We start from the raw sequence: 16870 nt of genomic DNA, 5'->3' as shown, positions 1-16870 counted from the left end.
AATTCATCAATTCTAAAGTACACTCACCTAAAGGATTATTAGGAAAACCATACTAATACTGTGTTTGACCCCCTTTCGCCTTCAGAACTGCCTTAATTCTGCGTGGCATTGATTCAACAAGGTGCTGAAAGCATTCTTTAGAAATGTTGGCCCATATTGATAGGATAGCATCTTGCAGTTGATGGAGATTTGTGGGATGCACATCCAGGGCATGAAGCTCCCGTTCCACCACATCCCAAAGATGCTCTATTGGGTTGAGATCTGGTGACTGTGGGGGCCATTTTAGTTCAGTGAACTCATTGTCATGTTCAAGAAACAAATTTGAAATGATTCGAGCTTTGTGACAAGGTGCATTATCCTGCTGGAAAAAGCCATCAGAGGATGGGTACATGGTGGTCATAAAGGGATGGACATGATCAGAAACAATGCTCAGGTAGGCTGTGGTATTTAAACCATGCTCAATTGACACTAAGGGGCCTAAAGTGTGCCAAGAAAACATCCCCCACACCATTACACCACCACCACCAGTCTGCACAGGGCATGGCATGATAGATCCATGTTCTCATTCTGTTTACGCCAAATTCTGACTCTACCATCTGAATGTCTCAACAGAAATCGAGACTCATCAGACCAGGCAACATTTTTCCAGTCTTCAACTGTCCAATTTTGGTGAACTTGTGCAAATTGTACACCATTTTTCACACCATTCTTTGTAAACCCTAGAAATGGTTGTGCGTGAAAATCCCAGTAACTGAGCAGATTGTGAAATACTCAGACCAGCCTGTCTGTCACCAACAACCACGCTCAAAATTGTTTAAATCACCTTTCTTTCCCATTCTGACATTCAGTTTGGAGTTCAGGAGATTGTCTTGACCAGGACCACACCCCTAAATGCATTGAAGCAACTGCCTTGTGATTGGTTGATTAGATAATTGTAATAATGAGAAATTGAACAGGTGTTCCTAATAATCCTTTAGGTGAGTGTATAACACTACTTAATCAGTTCACACTCACTTGTGGCGCCGATCCCGAGTTGTAAAGTGCTGCGGTCTTTGGTCAGTCCATTGGTTTTTGGGCTGGCTGTAGGGGCGACCGTGGCCACCGCTCTGGGCGGCCTCTTCCCAGGTACCTTCACCGTCGTCCGCAGCAAATCGATTTCTTTACCATGGATGTTCTGCATGTAGTCCTGAAAAAAGAAATACAAAATTATGTAGTTCTAGATCTAGGCTAGGAAATTGGTAAAAAGTAACCCCGCATCTGACACATTGTGAATTAGAATAAGGCTGTGAAATGCACAATCACAGTCCATTCAATATGTGCCCAAAAATGCAACGTTTCAAGACAATTTTAGTACAGTATTTCAGCCTCATTTTTAATCAAACGCAAATTAACTGAGCCAGACAAATGTCCAAAAATCATTTGGTTGTATTATTATTTAGTTACTTACCATCTCTAGTATTATGTTTTGATGGATTTCCTTATTTTCTAGTACTTAAATTAAGCATTAACAGCGAGCTGCAATAGTCTTTTCTTCCCTATTGTGACATACATCCAAGTGAACAAATGTAGGAAAGTATAAAAAAATGTTAGAAGTATATTCTTTCTAACAATAAAGTATATTCTAGTATGGCATATTTTCAAAATGATTCGGCATCTAACATGAGCATGCTATATTAAACTGTCTGTACTTCTATAAAGGGTATGCATTGACATCACTTTCCCGCCAGAACACGCCCCCTCAGCCGGACTTGAGTGGCAAAAGAGCTGCTGCATGACTACACTTATCTGTTATATGATATGTTTTATACAGTTGAGCTCAACATTATTGAATATATTAATGTATATAAAAAATAACAGTTTTTTTCTCTAATACACAATGCTCACAAATAATCACACAAGCTCCTTTTGTCAAGATAACAGTCTTCTTCTATAACGCCTGATGAGTTTGGAGAAGACCTGACAAGAGATCAGAGACCATTCCTCCATACAGAATCTCTCCAGATCCGTCAGATCCCCAGTTCCATGTCGGTGCTTCTTCTTTTCAGTTCACCCCACTCATCTTCTATAGTGTTCAGTAGGAATCACTTTTGTAGGGTCACGTAAAGTTCAATAATTTCCCAGCATTTTTTGAACACTGATTTATAGTTTATGGCAAAATGGAAGAAGACTGATGTCAAAATGCGAAGTTGATTATGTCTTAAGTGAACGTAAACAGAATATTCAACTAACCCTCCGCCCACAAGAACACGCAAAATAGGGGGCGTGGTCTTGCTGCTCTCTCACGTGGAGAAGAGCGCGCATTCAGCGCTTGCATCTCCCCGTTATGGTAAGAGGCGGGACCTTTCCGGGCAAAGCTAAGCTGCTGTCCAATCACAACACGGGAAGCGCTGGCCCAACCAGAACTCGTTACATGTTTCTGAAGGAGGGACTTAAAGCCCTGCATTTATGCCCGAGCCCGACGGGCCCCGACTTTTTTACGCCCCTCGGGCCGGGCTTCGGGCCAATTTTCATGTCATACCTAAAACGCGGGCCGGGCTTCGGGCCTTTTTATAGGCTTCTCCTTCGTTTTATATTTATTTTATCAATTAAAAGGAACAATGAGTTCTGCGCTGGTGGAAACAACACGAGACCATAATAGCTAACGCAACTGTTAAGATGGCTCGCACAGTGTTCAGAGCATAGGTTCAGAGTCCGCGCCAGCAGCAGCGTGCGTTTCTTCAGCACGGAGACACACTGCAAGCGTGGTGTGAGCATGGCGTTTCTGTTGCGTGTCATCCGCGGGGCGTCTGGTGCTATTAATGTACAGGGAAGCCCTATACTTCATGTTAAATATAAATATATTGCCTATTGATACAGCAAAGACAACTTCGGCAGTAGCCGGCCCATGCCATATCCATGGTATTGACGGCAAAAGGCTACAGAATAATTCGTTCTGTATTGACTGGTTTAATATTTCAAAATCGATAATTAGGCTATGTTGTCTTTTATTATTACAATTAGGCCTATCTGCATTTATGTTAACCTACAGACTTTCAAACATTATGTCATTATGTGTCACAATGTTTTATGGGCTATATGTTGTAGTCAGATAGATATGATGGTGCTGCAACACGCATCGCCGCAAATGACTAATGCAAGCCAACGCAAATGGCCGTAAATGAAACTTAAAATAAGTCTAAGATAGTCAAAAACACCATCATCTTCAATAAAAATGAATGAGATGAATGAGATCATTATCTTACCAGTGCGTCGCGCTCTCTTATGTGGTATTTGAATCTGAAATAAGCTGCTGAATAAAATGCATCTTAATCTTTTGCTTCCGTTGCTGTAAACTCCGTTAAATGAGCATATACCCCGGGAATTGAAGATGGGATTTATATTCATTTGCGTAGGTGTAAGGTAGGCTATAAGACAACCTGCATGTGCTTTTTTTATTTTATTTGTTTAGCTCCGTTTGCGAGAGCCGCGAGCAGAATCAGCCTGCCTCAGCTCGTCAAAAATGCCTTTTAGGCTACTGGTGGTAATAGTTGGCGAAATTAACTAACATTGTGATGCTTGAAGTGTTTTATGGATTTTATTATAGGCAAGACAAGTCAAGAGTTGATTTGAGATACTAAAATAATTAAATATGCGGTTAACTCACTGTCGGCCGCTGGCCGCTTTTGGTCGTCACTTAAAAAAATTAAAACTATAATTTAACAAACAAAAAAATGCTCTAAACATTTTTCTAAATTAACGTAACAAAGAAACGAAACGAAAAATAACTACTTTGACATTAAAAACAAAACAGAACTATTTTAATGGCTGCAACAATGTAAAAAAAAAAAAAACGGGCTCCAGTCGGACTCGGGCCGAGAATTTTGATAAACTGTCGGACACGGGCCGGGCTAGGGCCTCAGCGTCTCGGGCCCGGGCCGGGCTAGGGCCTAGATTTGAGGCCCGTGCAGGGCTCTAGAGGGACTTCATAGAACAAGGAAATCATCAGGCCGTTTTTAGGACAGAGGAAACAGCGCTGTCCAGATAAGTAAATTGTGTGAAAAATATTGTGTTTTTTTACATGCGAAACATGAACTCATGTTATATTGCACACTGTGAACACAATCAAAGCTTCGAAAACACGCGAAGAATGGGACCTTTATAGTCACAGCAGCTGTGTAAAGGGCTTTGTAAATTTTATACAAGTATTTAAATTAGTTTAAGTTAGTTGTGTGCTAGCATGTCGGATGGACCATCACTGACCGGCTTAAACCACCATAATGTCATAATTATGCAACAATAATAAAATAATGCATTGACATAAAAAAGGAAATTTACTTTTGATACTTAAGTACTTTTGAAAACAAATACTTCTGTACTTTTACTTAAGTCAAAAGACGTTTCGCTGCTTGGAGTCCAATTGTTTTTATGAATTACAGCAATCAATTTGCTTATTTTTTCAGTAAATTTCGGAAGTCTGTAAAAATATACCTCAGATTTCTTGTCAAATCTGTTTGTACAGTCAATCTGAAAGCTCTTCCCCATTTTAGATGTGTTTTTTGCAGCATTCACGCTGAAAACCAACGCTGCCTCTCAGTCTTTCTGCCACTCAGTGGGCGTGACCGCAGTCACGATGGCTGACCGTGAAGTCACATGCATACCCTCTATTATCCACTGCCTCATTTGACTGAAATTAAATATGCCTAAAGTTTACACCATCTGTGCGTTGTTTGTTTAAGCGCTTAAGAAAATGAACGAAAAAACTTTTTAAAAGTCCTGTAGCTTTAAAAACAAAAACAACGAAGAATAAAAGCCTTGGACAATCAAACTAGCAGCAGACCCACGCAATCTATTTCACCTGTTTCCACGCTGCCGCAGATTAGCAAAATTAGCATTAATGACTGTGAGCAGACTCATTCCAATTTAAATCGGGCTATTCCATTTTCATGGGAGTTTGCAAAGCGAAAATGGGTTAAGCCAAGGTGCAAATCACCCTGCTCAGCACAAAAGAGGCGAGCAGAGATTTTGGCCCCGAAAGTCTCCCGCCAACTCCTCTTCACTTTTATTGCGCCCCATAAAGCACTAATTTCTTCAAAAGCCTCAGTACTAATTACCCAGTGAGCGCTCTCATTCCATTTTATTGCTGGAATTAACAGCCAGTTTGAGGCGCAGAAAGCTATTAAGATGTGTGATTAAGCCATATTCAATTAGTTTCTACAAACAATTTAATTGATGTAGCAGACAGAATTAACAGAAGGGGATTGTGGGATAGCTCGGCTGGCTGCGGCGCAAAATTAAACCGTCTTCCCGTGCATCTCTCTCTCTCCGTCTTTCTCGTTGAGCTAAACGAGTGGTCCACAGGTGTCCAAACCCAAACGTCTCTAACGATTATGACGCCCATGGCATTGTGTGCCTATTACACACATCGCTGGCATGAGATGCGCATTATATCGCTAATAAACATGCAGTTGATGTGAGAGACATGAGTTTGGCCAAGATATTAATTCCGGTCATAGTCCGTGGAGAGCGCTAAATGTGTCTCGTGTAACTTGTCTTGACGGTCAAGGTACGCCGCTTCTCCGGTGCATCTTAATTAGGAAGCCCTTATTAATTACTAACCTATGTTACAAGTGTGGTAGAAACACAAGAACAAAGATAGGCGTGAGCGTGACGTATGCAAATGAGGGGAACTGAGGAAAAGGGACGTGTGGGGAATGAGTGAGAGGGGATTTTTGGGGGTATTAAGACCGCGCCGGGGTTCTGACAGAGATGAATGTTCTGCGAGGAACGTCCTGTGCTTTTCCCGCGGCGACTGCCGTAAGAAACGTCCGCCGCTGTAGTAACGGAAGAGCAGCTGACCTGTCCGGCTCTCGTCTGTGTTAGTATCAACCTAGAAAATACCTCAGTCTCTCACACTGAATAGAAACTACTACTGCTTTTAATCATCATTTCAAATGTGCATCATTCAAATACAATTTTAAAGATCCCATGAAATGTACAGAAATCATTCTAGTGGAATCGATATGTCCCACCCGAAGTGTCCCGCTACATCAACAACATAATCGATTTCATGGTGGTTTTAACTGGAACGAGATGTCTGATTGGTGAAAAACTCTCTTTCTATGAAAATCGGTTACAAACAAACCAAAGAGGAACATTTGGAAAACATTAGAGGAACATTCTCCAAACCTAAAAGGAACATTCAATTTACTTAAAGGGATGGTTCACCAAAAACTAAAGAGAAATTCTGTCATCATTTACTCAACCAAGCTGTTCCAAACCTGTATGAACATCTCTTTCTTCTGCTGAACACAAAAGAAGATATTTTGAAGAATATCAGATAACCAAACATTTGATGGGCCCCATTGTCTTCCATAGTCATTTTTTCTATACTATGGAAGTCAATTTGCAACCTATATTCTTTAAAATATAGAAATATAGAAGAAAGAAACCCATGCATGTTTGGGACAACTTGAGGGCGAGTAAATTATTTTAATACATTTTCCTTTTTGGGTGATCTAATGTTCTTAGAACAAAAAATAACATTCCAAGAATGTTCTCGGATCCAAAAAGTATTAGCTGGGTAAGAGACAATTTGGTTAAATTGGCAGTCTCAAACAAACAGGTAAATGAGTGACATCAAACGCAGGAATATACACTAAATACCAATAAGTGAATCATTTGTTTGAATCGGTTCACTAAATCAAATCATCTGAAATAACCAAATCAGCAAAACGAACTCTAACAGCAGAGGAGACGCATACTCACATGTAAACTGGGGTGGTACGTGAGCAGGCCATTGTCACACAAAGTTACGTATTTCTTCTTCCACTCCTTATTAAGTGATTTCCCACTCCTTTTTAACAAAATCCCCTGTTCAAGACAAAAGCAATCAGTAATGAGAAGATATCAGATACGAAAACATTCACAATACTCTGAAAAATAACCATCAGGGGCATTTTAATAACACAGAAACATTTTCTGGTTCAGGATGTAGTAGTATCAGCTGGTTAATCTCTGAGATGTCAAGAAACTGTCATAAAATAAAGCAGAAGTTTGCCCAGCTGTGAAGATTCATGTACTCATTCACACTTGAGTCACACACACACTCGTTTGCATAAATACAAGGGCTATTTACACAGTGTAGATTTTCACAGTCAATTTGACATTTTAAACTAAACCACTGCATGCCCATCGACTTCTTCACACCAAACATTTGCTAATAATGTTTTGTTTTACTTGGACTAGGTTTTGCCCACATTTGTTGCCACAAACTATCTCCAGTGATTTGCATCAGTTTGTCATGTCATTCATGGTGTGAACAGAACTTTCTATTTATTGATTTAGCAGATGATTATGATGTAAAATGACTTTAGAAAGAATAACTACATAGCTGCCATAAAAAAACATGACCATGTTTCCACATAACCTGCCCTTTGCCTTGTTTTGAAAACATTTTAATGAGGAGTCATTTCTTTCAGCCACTGTATGCCATTGCAAGCTGCCTTTGATAGAACTATCAGGGTTAATAAATATTAAATTATGCTATATATTATTATTTGTGATAGCATCCAAAATACATAATATATGTGTGTATTGTGTATAATTATTATTTATATATAAATACACACTAATTTATGCATATATTTAACTTTTATTTTGGATGCCATGACTCGCGAATAATCGATTTGACAGCACTACTAATTAAGCACTAATTGTTTGCATTAAACAATAAGTGTGTGTGTGTGTGTGTGTGTGTGTGATCACACACACACACACACACACACACACACACACACACACACACACACACACACACACACACACACACACACACACACACACACACACACACACACACACACACACACACACACACACACACACACACTTTTGGGTAGTCTAACCTCGCTGATGTTTTGAAAACTTTACTAAGGAGATATTATTAATATTAACCCTTTGATCTCTAACATTAGCAGTTCCTGCTTCAAAACCAGTAGGTTTAAGAGAGGAACCAATTTTTCCAGACCAGGACCACTTTTTTCCCTTGGTGGATACACACAGAAGGAGCTGGGATTGGGCAGCGGCACCGTGTCTGTGCACATCAAAGACCGTGAGAAGCACATATCAGTGCTGTGGGGGGAGAGCAGAGGCTAAATCCAATTTGTGCACAGACTCAGTGTGTATTCTTTTGCCTGTTGCGCCGGCGAACTCTCTCAGACCTCTGCGAGCACGAGGATTAGAGCCTGTGATCCCGAGCTCTTCAAAAGCTTCCAGCCTCAGTCCCGTCCCCTGCTCAAGGCCTCACCATCAATCTCCCGCTGTTCTTTTAAAAAAACACTCACTGAGCACTTATCCCCTAAAGTCCAGCCAGGACAAACACTCCCTGGTCAGGGCTGGAAGTGAACAGAGGTGTTTAGGGGTGGGCGGCAGGGAGCACAGGGGGGTTTGGGTGGCCTGTTTTGGCTTAATTAGGGGATTAGGGAAGATTCCTGTGCTCTTTACCACTTCCTGTTGGGAGTGAGAGAGTAGGAGGGCTCTGATGTGTTAACCGGCCAGCCTGACACTGAAGGGGACTAATCCACGTGAAGAATACACTACTTGCTTAACATCAGGTGCTGACCCGGGGTCAACTGGGTATCATGGTGTTTACCCGACAATCAAGTCCTAATCCTCTCCTCGCCTTGATCTGATCCCTGCATGGATATTCTCAACTAAATACAGCCCTATCAACTCAACCACTCTAGAAATAGTATTAAAAACCAGTTGACATTTAGCCATCTCTCAAAAGAACTCGGACAATTTCTCTCAAAATTTAACCAAAGCACCAGCCAAATGCTTAAAATAAAAATGTGAAATACAAAAATATATTCCCTTATAAAAATAAATAAATAAATAATATATATATACTATTTGTAATGTTTTTGAAAGAAGTTTCTTCTGCTCATCAAGCCTGCATTTATTTGATCAAAAATACAGAAAAAAAAATGTAATATTGTGATATATTATTACAATTTAAAATATTTGGTTTTCAATTTATTATGCTTTAAATGATAATTTATTTCTGTGATCAAAGCTGAATTTTCAGGATCATTCCTCCAGTCTTCAGTGATCATGATCCTTCAGAAATCATTCTCATATGAGGATTAATTTTCAAAGTTGGAAACAGTTCTGCTGCTTAATATTTCTTTCATAACCTGTGATACTTTTTTATAATACTTTAATGAATAAAAAGTAAAATAAAAATAAAAAAAAAGCACAAAAAAAAGAAAAAGCAAATCTTTTGTAACAACAATCCTGGTCAGTAATTTGGGGTCAGTCAATTTTTTTCTTTCTTTTTTTTTAAATAAATCAATAATTTTATTCAGCAAGGATGTGTAAAATTGATAGTAAAGGAGATTTATATGATTTGAAAATATGTTTTTATTTTGAATATACCTATACCTTTTATTCATCAAATATATTAGGCAGCAGAACTGTTTCCAACACTCAAAATCAGAATATGAGAATGATTTCTGAAGGATCGTGATCACTGAAGACTGGAGGAATGATCCTGAAAATTCAGCTTTGCATCACAGAAATAAATGATCATTTAAAGTATAATAAATTGAAAACCAAATATTTTAAATTGTAATAATATATCACAATATTAAATTTTTTTTTTTATTTTTTTTATCAAATAAATGCAGGCTTGATGAGCAGAAGAAATCTTTCAAAAATATTACAAATAGCAATGTGTCCAAACTTTTGGCCTGTACTGTATATATATATATATATATATATATATATATATATATATATATATATATATATATATATATATATATATATACATATACACACACACACACACACAAACATACAGTGTATATATTGTCTTGTATGTAATTTTATATTACATTAATGTAGACCAAACTGTAAATAAAATAAAACAGCGAAGAAAAAGCACTGAAAAATAGCTCAAACAGTAGTATGCCAAATGTTAAAAATGTTTAATAAAAGTAAAATGTAAAAAGTTGACTTGTTATAATTCATGTAGCGTCAAACAACAATCTGACAAATGCACAAAAATAAAAAATGTGAAATAATAAAAATTAAATAGTAAAAAAGCTAAAAAAAAAATCTCAAAGAATTGTCTGCCAAATGCAATAAATAAACTGTAAAACCATGTAAAGAAAATTTGACCTGTTATATATAATTTTATATTGCATTTATGTTGATCAAACAGCAGTCTTACAAAGGTATAAAATAAAAAACGAAATAAAAGTGAAATATCAAAAATAAAGTATGCAAAAATAGCCATCTTACAATTTACCTATAAATTTCTCCAGCTTTGACTGATTGAATAATCCTGTAAAAACGTCGGTAACGAAAGCACGCTTGAGTGCTTTGGTCAAACTTGTATTCTTGCTTGTATTTGGTATTCTTGTATTTGGTGTTCATGATATATTATGATCACCAAGCGGGAACTGTCATTTCTTAAGAAGCAACCATCTGTTAGCTGAACTGGCCTTTCATTATTCGTTCAATAATGCATGTGTTCCTACAGAAGTACTATTGGTTTGCCAATTAAAGAAATGAAACGGACAGCCGAGTGACCTCTTCTGGCTACGGCTTCTGAGCACGTACATGGACGTCGCAGCAGTCACGTTTGTTTCGAACAGTCATGGACGCATAAACATGATCAGTGAAATCACACCCCACGGTGCTGAAACAGATCAATACTAAAGGAGAGAGATATGAACGTCTAGCATCAATAAAAAGAACATAAAGCAAGATGTTCAGGGTGGATTTGTGGATTGTGGCAAATGACCTCTGTGTACTTTGATAACTTGGATATTAACTACACAATATTTCTGAGTAAGTCTATTATAAGTATAGTAATACTAATAGCACCAGGTTAACAAGCAGTTTTTGAGGATGATGATGGCAATACCTTGGTATTATTTAAAGCTACACTGTGTAACTTTTTTAGTTTATTCTAAGCTAAAAACTCTTAGTTCTTTCAAAAATATATATGCTCATTAATGTATATTTACTTATTTCAAGTAATAAAGTATTCTTGTAAGTTTTTAATATGCCATTGAAAACACATACGGGTGAGGGGTTAGAGTGCCGGTCGCCATGTTGCCCCTCCATCTTGAAAGTACATTAGCCAAAGAGGGACATACCCGTAAATTCAAGCTTCGCCTTTCGCGTTTTAACACTCGATGACACCGTGTCGAATGTGAAGAAGGGGATTGGCCATGTTAATCTTGGACTAAATCGGCCACCGTAGGAGTTAAAACGAAATCGGAATTGAGAGGAACAGAAACTATTATTCACTGGATGGTCATATACCTTTACACCGCTAGATGGGGGAAAATATCACACAGTGTAGCTTTAAAGTTTCCCTTCGAGTACCAAGTAAATACCATAAATATGGTAATCAAAATAAAGTGTCTAAGTGTCTAAAGTGTCAATAAAGATATTGCCATCGGACCGCCATAGTACTTTTGGGGGCGATATATTACTACCGCCTATACCGCTGCATTCATTTAAAAAATATATTTACAGTTTAATAAATTTATATTTTAAATTATTCATAAATCATGAGTATAATAAAATAAATAATTAGCATTACAGTAAATCTTCAGTATAAAAGGGTACAAAAATAATATACGAAATTTCAAAGAAAATAACCATTGTGAATAATGGGAATTAAAAAACATGATAAATAAAATAAAATAATGAAGCATTATGTTAATGCACTTAATAATAATAATAATAATAATAATAATAATAATAATATATATATATATATATATATATATATATATATATATATATATATATATATATATATATATATATATATATATATATATATATATATATATATATATATATATATAAATGTTTTAAATTATGGCGAAGAGAATTTAGGAGCAAATGTGAGCTAACTGTCATGAGAATAAAAAAAATAAAAAAATAAAGATTCACCCTAATGCAAAAGGTGATTATTTACACTTTTTTTTTTTTTTTTACCACAACCTACAGCCCAATTAGCCAACATAAATATACAAACGCCATACTGAATGCACACACACCTGTCTGTCCTCTATCTCCTAAACTAACAACAGACACACACCAATCCCTCTCTTCCTATAGCTCAAACAGACATGTCTGTCATCATGATCTGTGAGTTCTGTGGTCAGCGGAGGAGAGGAGGGGGAAAGGAAGAGGAACTTATGGGATTAAACACAAAAGCCTTGTGTTGACAGTCTCCCTGTGTCACCCCTGAGCTATCACTGCTATTGTTGTCCTTATTTACCATTTTTACTGATTGGGAGGGATGGGGGGGTCCACAGTGTGTAATTTGCCCAGTGGGAGGTAATTATACTCCCATGGCACTTTGATCTTCCTGACTGTGCATTTGACTGGCCGGGCAATCAGCTCCATTGAAAGGTAGCCCAGCATGGCCAGCGTCCCCCCTCTCCTTTACTCTCTCTGTGACTATCCACTACAGACAAACAGATTACAATGACTGCTCTTAAAGGGGTAATCTTTAAAGCTGGAGTGTAATTGATGTACAATGGAGATAGAGTAAAGGAGGTTGAGTGAGAGGATATAGTTGTGTGATATGTTAACTGTGAGAGGGATGCGTCACTCCCATTATGTTCATGCCATGATCCATAATATACACCTGATTGCTTATAAACTTTGAGTAAAAATTCATATAAAATTGAGATTACTTTTCAGATCTATAACTTACTAAAAATTGCCTTGTGGAAATTGTACTTTAGATACTTGCACACAATTTATTTACAACAAAAATTACATGTAAATTAAAAAATTAACGAAACTTCTTATAAACTATTATAAACTTCTCATAAACTTTTAGGACAATTAGGTCACATTTTCTCCTAAATTCTCATCGCCATATTTTAAAACATTTTTAATATGTATAATTTTTTTATTGTTTTTTTTTTTTATATTTGATTTTAGTGAAATTAAGTGCATTAACATAATGCTTTATTGTATATTATTTTATTTTATTTATCATGTTTTTTAATTCCCATTATTCACAATGGTTATTTTCTTTGAAATTTCATATATTATTTTTGTACCCTTTTATACTGAAGATTTACTGTAATGCTAATTATTTATTTTATCATACCCATGATTTATGAATAATTTAAAATATACATTTATTAAACTGTAAATATATTTTTTAAATTAACACTTATTTGTAAACTACTTTCCAACTATGAGTTTTGTATTATTATTTGGAAATGATGTGTACAAAACATTTTTTGTTTAAACAACCCTATTTGTAAAATATATTTTGGAAACTCTTAAACGGCCACTTTTGTTAACTACATTTGTTAGTTGTGTCTAAATGTCTTTTAAAATAGCTTATTTGTAAACTACTTTTGTTACTAAACTATTTTCTAATTTTCTAATTATCATTGTTATTATTTGGAAATCATTTTCAAGATAAATGTGTAAAACATTTTGTTGAAACTACCTTATTTGTAAAATACTATTTGTATTTAAAAGTACTTTGAAATGACTATATTTGGAAAACATTTCTAAACTACTTTTGTAAACTACTTTAAAATGACTATTTGTAGACTACCGTACTGTTTGGAGACTATTTCTACGCTAGTTTTCTAAGCTACCTTGAAAATGTGTGACTCTGAAACTACTTACAAACTACTTTTGTAAACTCCTTTGAAATGACTTCATTTGTAAAATACTGCTAATAAATTACTTTTATATCTGTTTTTAAACAATTTTAAACTGCCGGTGTAAACAACTGTCTATATTTGTACACTACTAGTTGGAGGCTTTTTCTAAACAACTACAACCCGATTTGCTTAAAGTCAGAGGTTGAATATGATGCTTGTCCTGGGAATGACGTCTGTTCAATGTGACAATGCTAATCTCTAGCAGAGGTTAAAGGTTAAGGCTAGGGTTAATTTGAAAAGTGAATTAGAGGCTCAAAAAAGAACAATTGAATGAACAACTCTACTAGAGAAACATAAATATTTGACAGCTACTCCGTCAAGCACTACTGCTAATTACCAGGATGAATCCTTTCAAAATCACATTAGCTCTTTCTGACGTCAGATTTCACTAAACCAAATTTCATTTCAGTTCAAACAGACAATCACAAACACCTGTTTCTAATGTTGTAAGGCGGCAAATGTTTCTATACATGATATAAAACAACAACATGACATGCCAGTTTAGTTTCATAATTCATATTTAATTATTAAAAAAGTAATGGATCCTCAATAATTACACATTTCCAAATCTGAGGGGTGGCCAAATCTCAAATTTCTAATCAGTTGAGTTGGAAAAGGCTGTTAATTAGGTAAGAAAAAAACAAACAACATTTGGTTCTGGTCCGCTTGGTGTTCACACTGGCATTTCAACATCGAACATTAAGATACAGAACCTAAAGGCATAGAGATTTGTTCACAACCTGATTGGTCGGCTTTTCTTACGTATATTTTGGAAACATCCAAAACAATGCTGTGTGCTGGGCTAAATGTGCTCGTTGTGTGTGTAGTCTACATATGGTGGTATTTTGACCAGCTAAGAACTCGTGAAGTGATTATAAAATGTGTAAAGGAGTCAAAACAGTGTCAGGAATCCCTCCGTCACACACAAACCAAGATCTGCTGCGGGGAGACGCGGTTCTGACGCCTGTACCGAACTGTGAAGGGCAAACTTGCAACTATGATGAGAAAAACAACTTGAGCGTTCTGTCCTTTTTAGGATCGCGTCTTGTGACATGTCCCGTTTTTGGTTCGTTTGCATGTCTTTGGTCTGCGTTGCATTCATATTTTACTCTAACCGCACCAGGTCATGTGGAAATGGAAATGAAGACTCGGAAAAGATATTTAAGGATCCAAAGACAATTTTTTAACATGTAAGTTAATGGACATTTAAATACATCAGGCCAAGAGCAGACCTAAATGTAATTTTCTGTTGTTGCGATTGATTCACATAAAAGATTTCAGAGCTAAAAGTAAGTTATTGTTTGCCAGATTATCGTATATGTAATTGCACATCATTTGCCACCATTACTGCCAACAGGTTACTATAGATAGTACAAGAATATGTAGACTTAGTTAACTTTGTGTTATACTGACATCTGTTGGTCGCACAAAGAAACTGTCTGAGAAAACCTAAAGCTCATTTCAATTTTAAAGTCTTTAAAAATAGTTTGCATGCCCTTTTAGCGCTAAAACACACATACTTCATACATACATTAAGACATTACGGTGTACAATCCTTCCCTGTAACAGTGTACTTACCTCATATAATGAGTGTACGAATGAGGTGACATACCTGTTTGATGGGTATGGCCCTTCCACTCCCTATACTGTCAGTTTTATTCTCAATGCTCTTTGTCTGATCACTGGCTTTCCGTGACTGCAAAGAAACAAGACAAGATGTCAGTGCAAAGAACAAACTGGGAACATACATGGAGGTGGGGAGGGTGTGTGTGAGTCGTGCCTTAACTCTAGTGCGTGTGTGTCAGTGAAGTGTGTGTCGTTGTGTCGTGGGGGGCAACATAAAATTGCAAGAAAAAGGCTCAAAAAAACGCGCAAGCAGAACGGTGCAAACATACAGCAGCACATTGAACGTGCAGTATATATAGATATATATTTACACAGACCAGGACAGACACACAAAACAAAACGACAACGGAAAATATCAAGTTCGACCAATAACGAAACACAGGAAGTCAGAACTAAACCCCCCAAGAGCTCTTTTTGCAATCTTTGGCGCCTCCCTGTGGCTTTACCAACCACAGATGCAACAGATTCAAACAATCCAAGAACGATAAATGCAGTTTTAAATACCAACGTGAGGAAAAAACGACACAGGTTAGCAGGGAGGAAAAGGGATTCATTAATACGCTGCATCTTTTCAGCAGCCTCCACCTGTCAAAACATCTGATAAACACTTCCATGTCAGACGAGGAAAAAAAGATGCAGAATTAGGGTTAAATTCACAAACATTTCCAAATCAAGCAAAATCAGCAAACTATGCATTTCAGATCTGCAAGACGTCTTCGCTTCCAGGACATAGCTTGAAAATGGCATTAAGGAAAGAATCAATGTTAATCAAGGTATTTTCTCACACAATAACATCCACCACGCAAAATGACCATTCACTCATACCCGACAGACAACATCATGGTCTCATACGAAACAAGATGAGGAATGGTTTCATCTACTCAAATAAACTAGGCTGATGTGTATTTTTCAACAGTTTATTTTCGTTTGGATATATACAGACACCATACAAATCAAGTCACAGGTTTACGTGGAAATAGTCAACAGGCAGAGCCACACATTGCAGTTCCCACAAGAGAGTTTGACTAAAGAGGCGCTGTTTCATATATCTCATATATGTATAGAATATACTTTCTATAGAATACCATTGGAAATCAAATTCAATACAAGATATACGGCAGTCTATATTTGTCCATTATTGAATGATATAAAAAAACGAAACAGTGTGCAACGCATGGAACAGTTCATCTTACCACATTGTCATGAAATAAAAAATTAAATTAAAAAAACAAAATAATGGCTCTGGGTCACAATTAGATACTACATTCATACAAGTCGGTGCATTTCCGTCACGCTTCCCTACGTTTATGAAGGCCTTCATATAGCTCAGACTTCACACCGAGCGAGCAAACCGCGCCCGGTCGCCGCGGCACCAGCATCAACCAAACGAGCGGCTTTATAAACGCATCACAACGCAATGTGATGTCTCAGGGCGTCATGTGACATCATGTTAGTTTCACAGTTAGTTGGTGGTCAGCATATCGGTCGGCACGAACAAGTAAGCTATGTCATCCGGAACCCGGATTCACATCTTT

General features: G+C 36.9%; 1 protein-coding gene across 3 annotated transcripts in view; it reads right to left on the bottom strand.

Annotated features, from left to right (window-relative positions):
• The window catches only part of agap3 (ArfGAP with GTPase domain, ankyrin repeat and PH domain 3), a 214401-nt gene that overhangs the window by 61706 nt on the left and 135825 nt on the right, over positions 1-16870 (bottom strand). For all 3 annotated transcript variants that reach the window (XM_067435496.1, XM_067435497.1, XM_067435495.1), the window contains exons 9-11: positions 15322-15405; positions 6745-6849; positions 1015-1186 (exon numbers count right to left, since the gene is read on the bottom strand). In XM_067435496.1, the coding sequence (XP_067291597.1) occupies positions 1015-1186; positions 6745-6849; positions 15322-15405 (361 nt within the window). The remainder of the gene's footprint in view (positions 1-1014; positions 1187-6744; positions 6850-15321; positions 15406-16870) is intronic.

This window comes from Pseudorasbora parva, chromosome 24 (assembly GCF_024679245.1).
Source record: "Pseudorasbora parva isolate DD20220531a chromosome 24, ASM2467924v1, whole genome shotgun sequence".
NCBI lineage: Eukaryota > Metazoa > Chordata > Actinopteri > Cypriniformes > Gobionidae > Pseudorasbora > Pseudorasbora parva.
The sequence above is the reverse complement of the archived record's forward strand: the minus strand, read 5'-3'. Positions and strand labels throughout refer to the sequence as shown.